General features: G+C 39.9%; 1 protein-coding gene across 1 annotated transcript in view; it reads left to right on the forward strand.

The window, feature by feature from the left end:
- Positions 1-7,061, forward strand: part of LOC149121624 (uncharacterized) — a 30,132-nt gene extending 23,071 nt beyond the window's left edge. Inside the window, exon 4 of the mRNA XM_089316572.1 lies at positions 2,307-7,061. Coding sequence (XP_089172698.1) covers positions 2,307-4,486 — 2,180 coding nt within the window. The 3' untranslated portion in view covers positions 4,487-7,061. The remainder of the gene's footprint in view (positions 1-2,306) is intronic.
- The last annotated feature ends 453 nt before the right edge of the window (positions 7,062-7,514 follow it).

Below are 7,514 nucleotides of genomic sequence, written 5' to 3' on the forward strand. Positions count from 1 at the left end.
AACTTTCTCAGGACGGAATCAATAAATGTGAACTCTCTCTCACTTAGTCTCTTTCCTTTTTTTTCCTCTGTGCCTCTCAAATAAATAAGAAAATTATAGTTTGTTGGAAACATTTGAGGAGTGAGCCTATAGCTGGCAAACCTCTGTTCAGTCTTTCTTTATCTCTCATTCTGTGTCTCTGACTCTCAAGTAAGTAAATGAGTAAATGCTAAAATATGGTCACGGGGCTGGTGCTGTGGTGCAACAAGTTAACACCCTGGCCTGAAGTGCCGGCATCCCATATGGCCACCAGTTCAAGACCCAGTTGTTCCACTTCCAATTCAGCTCTCTGCTATGACCTGGGAAAGCAGTAGAAGATGGTCCAAGTCCTTGGACCCCTGCACCCAAGGGAGACCCAGAAGAAGCTCCTGGCTCCTGGCTTCAGATCAGCACAATTCTGGCCATTGAGGCCAATTGGGGAGTGAACCATTGGATGGAAGACCGTACTCTCTCTTTGCCTCTCCTCTCTCTGTGTAACTCTGACTTTCAAATAAATAAATAAATCTTTCAAAAAAGATGGTCATGAGTAAGCCTCTGTGCTATGACATCAGAAATTATGAAGCTAGGAATGACACTGTGGTGCAGTGTGTTAAAGCTCCAGCCTGCAGCACTAGCATTGCATATAGGTGCCAGTTCAAGTCCCAGCTGGTCCTCTTCTAATCCAGCTCTCTGCTAATGCACCTGAGAAAGGAGCAGAGGTTGGCCCAAGTCCTTGGTTCCCTGTACCCATGTGGGAGACAAGAAAGACACTCCTGGCTCCTAACTTCATCTTGGCCCATTATTGGTTGTTGTGTCCATATAGGGAGTGAACCACTTCTCTCTGTCTGTCCCTCTCTCTATAATTCTAGCTTTCAAATAAATAAAGTAAATCTTTGAAAAAAGAAATCATAAACTAAGCATGAATTTATATAAAACATGATAATAAGTGATCCTAGACTAACCAAGAAAGTAATGAGATTTTGAGACCCAGGTCAAGTAGCCTCGTGGGTTTATGTTGAGTGGTTCAGATTTCTTTAAGGGTGGAGTTTGAAGTATGATTTCTCTCCTATTTTTCAGTATCATTGAAAAATAAGCAAACAAAAAGATGAGAAATGCATAGGAAATGAATCTTTCTGTGAAAATAGGAGGCAATTGATCAAAAGCCTCCAGAAATTCAAATTATCACACAGGAATGTTTATAGAAAGAATTTAGAGGAGGTAACCAGCACTGATGATTTCAGAATGAGCTAGAAAACACTTTTAAAGAAGATGAGCACATCCCAGTTTGCAGAAACACATTCTTCAAACTGATTGGAAGTGTTTAACTACAGTGGTATATTCTGACTTTTCTCTACCTGTTGCACTTCTGAGAAGCTGAAGGTATTGGGTGTCCTTAGGAATTTGGGGGAGCTGTCCTAGAGTAGAGGCAAAGTATTTTTTCATTTGAAAAATCCCACAAATGATGTTTACCTGGGAAGACTGAATGTAAGACAATCATAGATTCCAATCATACTCTTTAAATGTTGTCTTGCTTAAAGTACAGGAACATTTCACTCTTCTCCACCTACAAGTAAGTGATCAGTAAAACTTTTTCATGTTTATATTTGAAATATCAGAGAAGCACAAAACACACAGTTTTTATAAAAATAAACTGGAGAAAAAGGACAGGGAAAATGGTTGCTAGGTAGTGGGTGAATATCTTTATTAAACATTTGTCCATTCTTTAGAATACTTTATAGTTATTTCATCTTTGTGAAAGGCAGAGTGATAGTGAGAGGAGAAAGAGAGAGAAAGAGGTCCTCTCTTAGCTCACTTCCCAGATGCCTGCAACACTTAGGTCTAACTAGTCTGAAGCCAAAACTCTAGAATTCATCTAGTCTTCCCTGGTGTCTCACAGGTTCCCAGGCACATGAACCATTATCTACTTCCTCCCTGTTTACATGGGTAGAGAGCTGTACTGAAAGCAGAGTAGCCAGGGCTGAAACTGACACTGTTTTGAAATGCAGGGATCACACACATCATAGCACAAATGAAATTCTACCATCCTTGAAAAATTCTCATAGTAAAAAGAATCATGTTTCAACTTTGGGAAATTTCACGGTACAATTTAATATATGAATGTATTAAGGAGAAAAGCCATATAATGGTCATAAATAAGTACCTCATACTGATTTTGTGAAAATATTATGCCACTTGGATAACAAGTGACTTCATTCCCTTTACATGAGTATGCCAGGAGAAATAGTTACATGTGATTCAGTAACATGATTGCTTTTTCCTCATTTCAGTGGTCATGGAAAGGGATAACCTGATTAGGATCAACCAGGAAAGTCATGACAAAAATCTGAATCAGGATTTTATGAAAAATAATAAGACATCAGCTCTCAAGAGAGTTGAATTAAGAAAAACACTTAGTTTAAATTCAAGCCATATTCTAACACTGATTATTAAAAAAGGAACCTATACAGGATTGAAGCCTGAGGAATGCAGTAAATGTCACAATGTGTATCCCCCCAGTGGGCCTGATCAACTACAGGCTGGAGAGAAATTTGATAACACCAAGATACCTGGAAATTCTCTCCAGTTCTGTGAGCCTCTTGGTCAGTATGACAATATTCACATCATGAAGCAGCCATTTGGACCCACTGGACAAGCAAACGTCTGCACAAGAAAGATGTTTTATAAATCCGAGAGGATTCATATGGCAGAAAACTATAATAAATCAACTGTCACTTTTGGAAAAGCAACTCAAATAGAAAAAGCTAAACATGAAAATTTTAGCCTCAATATGCACCAACAAACCCACACAAGAGAGGAACTTTATAAGTACATTAGGTATGTTGAACCTGTCATTCACCAGTCACATCCTGCAATAAATCAGAGATTAAATACAAGGGAAAAACTCTACACATGTAAACCTTGTGGAAAATCAATCAGTTTTAATTCACCTTATGAATGTAATGACTGCGGAAAAGCTTTTGGACAAAAGTCAGTCCTCAGGAAACATCAGCAGATTCACACAGGGGAGAAGTCTCATGAATGTAATGACAGTGGAAAAGCCTTTACACAAAAGTCACACTACATGAATCATCAACAAATTCACACAGGAAAGAAACTTCCTGAATTTAATGACTGCAGAAAAGCCTTTACACAAAAGTCACAAGTCATAAACCATCAGCGAATTCACAGAGGGGAGAAACTTTATAAATGCCTTCATTGTGGAAAAGGCTTTCTGTGGAAGTCAGTCCTCATAGTACACCAGAGAATTCACACAGGGGAGAGACCCTATGAATGTAATGACTGTGGAAAAGCCTTTGGACAAAAGTCAAACCTCATAATGCACCAGAGAATTCACACAGGAGAGAAACCTCATAAATGTAATGACTGTGGAAAAGCCTTTGCACGAAAGTCAGCCCTCCTCGTACATCAGCGAATTCACACAGGGGAGAAACGTCATAAATGTAATGATTGTGGAAAAGCCTTGGCACGAAAGTCAGACCTCCTCATGCACCAGCGAATTCACACAGGGGAGAAACCTCATAAATGTAATGACTGTGGAAAAGCCTTTGGACGAAAGTCAAACCTCATCATACATCAGCGAATTCACAGAGGGGAGAAATCTCATCAATGTAATGACTGTGGAAAAGCCTTTGGACAAAAGTCAAACCTCATAATGCACCAGCGAATTCACACAGGGGAGAAACCTCATAAATGTAATGACTGTGGAAAAGCCTTTGGGCAAAAGTCAGCCCTACTCATACACCAGCAAATTCACACAGGGGAGAAACCTCATAAATGTAATGACTGTGGAAAAGCCTTTGGGCGAAAGTCAGTCCTCATCATACACCAGCGAATTCATACAGGGGAGAAACCTCATAAATGTAATGACTGCGGAAAAGCCTTTGTGCGAATGTCAGACCTCATCATACACCAGCGAATTCACACAGGGGAGAAACCTCATAAATGTAATGACTGTGGAAAAGCCTTTGGGCAAAAGTCAGCCTTCATCAAACACCAGCGAATTCACACAGGGGAGAAACCTCATAAATGTAATGAGTGTGGAAAAGCCTTTGCACGAAAGTCAGCCCTCCTCGTACATCAGCGAATTCACACAGGGGAGAAACCTCATAAATGTAATGATTGTGGAAAAGCCTTTGGACGAAAGTCAAACCTCATCATACATCAGCGAATTCACACAGGGGAGAAACCTCATAAATGTAACGACTGTGGAAAAGCCTTTGGACAAAAGTCAAACCTCATAATGCACCAGCGAATTCACACAGGGGAGAAACCTCATAAATGTAATGACTGTAGAAAAGCCTTTGGACGAAAGTCAGACCTCATCATACACCAGCGAATTCACACAGGGCAGAAACCTCATGAATGTAATGACTGTGGAAAAGCCTTTGGGCAAAAGTCAGACCTCCGTCATACACCAGCGAATTCACACAGGGGAGAAACCTCATAAATGTAATGACTGTGGAAAAGCCTTTGGGCAAAAGTCAGCCCTCCTCATACACCAGCAAATTCACACAGGGGAGAAACCTCATAAATGTAATGACTGTGGAAAAGCCTTTGGACAAAAGTAAAACCTCATCATACACCAGCGAATTCACACAGGGGAGAAACCTCATGAATGTAATGACTGTGGAAAAGCCTTTGTGCGAATGTCAGACCTCATCATACACCAGCGAATTCACACAGGGGAGAAACCTCATAAATGTAATGAGTGTGGAAAAGCCTTTGGACGAAAATCAGCCCTCTTCAAAATCCAGCAAATTCACATGGGACAGAAACCTCATGAATGTAATGACTGTGGAAAAGCCTTTGGATGAAATTCAGCCCTCATCATACACCAGCGAATTCACACAGGGGAGAAACCTCATGAATGTAATGACTGTGGAAAAGCCTTTACACAAAAGTCACACCTCATAAACCACTAGCAAATTCACACAGATGAGAAGCCCTATGAGTATAATGACTATGGGAAAGCTGTTGGATGAAAGTCAGACCTCCTCATACATCAGTGAATTCACACAGGGCAGAAACCTCATAAATGTAATGACTGTGGCAAAACCTTTTTATGAATGTCACACCTCATATCACACTGAAGAATTCACACAGAGGAGACCCATGAATGTAATGACCAGGGGAAAGCCTCTTGATAAAAGTCAGTCCTTTGGAAACATCAGAGAATTCACACAGGTGAGAAACCTCATGAGTGTAATTACTGTGGAAAAGCCTTTGGACAAAAGACAAACCTCATATCATAGAAGAGAATTAACACAGGGTAGAAAACTCATGAATGGAATAACTGTGGAAAAGCATTTAGCCATAAGTCAACCCTCATCGTGCATCAGAGAATTCACACAGGGCAGAAACCTTATGAATGTAATGACTGGAAAACCCTTTGGACAAATGTCAAACCTCATAATTCACCAGAGAATGCACACAGTGTTGAAAATTCATGAGTATAATGACTGTGGAAAAACTTTTGGTTCCAACTCCAAATGCATCAGAGGATTCACCCAGGGAAATAATCTTATAAATGTAATGACTGCAGAAAAGCATTTTTCTATAAATTATACCTCATATCAAACAGAATTCACACAGGGCATAAACCTTATGAATCTAATGAGTGTGGAAAAGCCTTCATAAATCATATGTTATAAATCATAGCTCATATCACACCAGAGACTTCACACCAGGGAGAAACTTCATGAATGCAATGACTGTAGAAAATTTCTAGGGAATAAGTCACATCTCAGAATGCATCAGAAAATTCACATGAAGAGAAGCCTTTTGAACATAATGACTTGGAAAGCTTTTTCCCATAATTCAGCCCTCATTGCACATCATCTAATTCATATGAGGGAAAACACTTTGGATATAATGCATATGGAAAAGCTTTTATCCTCAAGTAACACCTCATAAAACATCAGAATTCACATCGGGGTGAAACCTTATGAATGGAATGAGTGTTGAAAACTGCCAAAATCACACAATATAACAGCAGAGAATTTAGTACATGGTGGAAATCTTGTAATAAATGTGAGAAAGACTTTTTTCAGAAGGAATACCTCATAACACATGCAGTTCAAACAAGGGAGAGAACTTGAATATAATGAATAAGAAGGACTTTTTCCAAAATCAACATAACCATGTGACAGAGCCTTTTAATGGAAATCCCATAAGGAAGAAAGTTGGGGACCAGCGCTGTGGCACAGTATGTTAAACCCTGGCCTGAAGTGCCAGCATGCCATGTGGGCACTGGTTCTAGTCCCAACTGCTCCTCTTCTGACCCAGCTCTCTGCTATGGCCTGGGAAAGCAGTAGAAGATGGCCCTGCACCCAGGTGGGAAACCTAGAAGAAGCTCCTGACTCCTGGCTTTGGATCTCTGTAGCTCCAGCCATTGCATCCATCTGGGGAGTGAACCAGTGGATGGAAGACCTCTTTATGCTTCCCTGTCTCTCTGTAACAATCTTTCAAATAAATAAAGTAAATCAATAAAAAATGAAGAAGTTCAGAAATATTATTAGTGTGACAAAAAGCCATTTGTCAGAAATCGATCATTATACATCAGAGAATTCACATAAGGGGTTTCTTAGGAGTGTAATGAATGTGGAAGTATATTTTCATGGAATTCAGGCTTGAATAAATATGCAACGCAATAAAGGTGATGTCCTTCAAGTGCAGTAGATTTGAACAAACCATAGCCAGAAATTAAACATCAGGCTGGCACCGTAGAGCAGTAGGTTAATCCTCCCCCCGCAATGCTGACATCCCATATGGGTGCCAGTTCTTATCCCAGCTGCCCCTCTTCCAGTCCAGCTGTATGCTGTGCCCTGAGAAAGCAGTAGAAGATGGCCTAAGTGCTTGGGCCTCTGCACCCACATGGGAGACCAGGAAGAAGCACCTGGCTCCTGGCTTTGGATTAGTGCAGCTCTGGCCATTGCAGCCATTTGAGGAGTGAACCCACAGAAGGAAGACCTTTCTCTCTGTCTCTCTCACTGTCTGTAACTCTACCTGTCAAATAAATAAATAAAAATCTTAAAAAACAAGAAATTAAACATCAACAAACAAGAGAATTCAAATAGTAAAATGTCAATTTAATGAATGTGAAAAATTCTTCTGCCATTAATCAATTCACATGAAGAGACTCAGAAATGAGAAAACATACATGCATAGGAAAGTCATGTATCATACATCATCTCTCAATGGTTACCTGACAACTCACAGAAAGAAAAAATCCTATGATTGTATTGTAATGGGAAATACCTTTATTATTAGGTGAACTTCCACAAAACATAGCAAGATTACAGAGAAGTCCCTGAAATATAATTTGTCTGGAAGAATTCTTTGGTGGAATCACACCTTAGTAGGTATTGGGCAGTTTTCATGATGAATTGTGACAGAGTGGTTAACCGTTCTTCAGACATTTTTCTCTTATACAACCTACAGTTTTGGTTTCTCATTGAGAGTGGGATCAAGTATAT

The sequence above is a fragment of the Oryctolagus cuniculus genome, chromosome 16 (assembly GCF_051225735.1).
Source record: "Oryctolagus cuniculus isolate XC-2025 breed Fujian yellow rabbit chromosome 16, ASM5122573v1, whole genome shotgun sequence".
Classification (NCBI taxonomy): Eukaryota; Metazoa; Chordata; class Mammalia; order Lagomorpha; family Leporidae; genus Oryctolagus; species Oryctolagus cuniculus.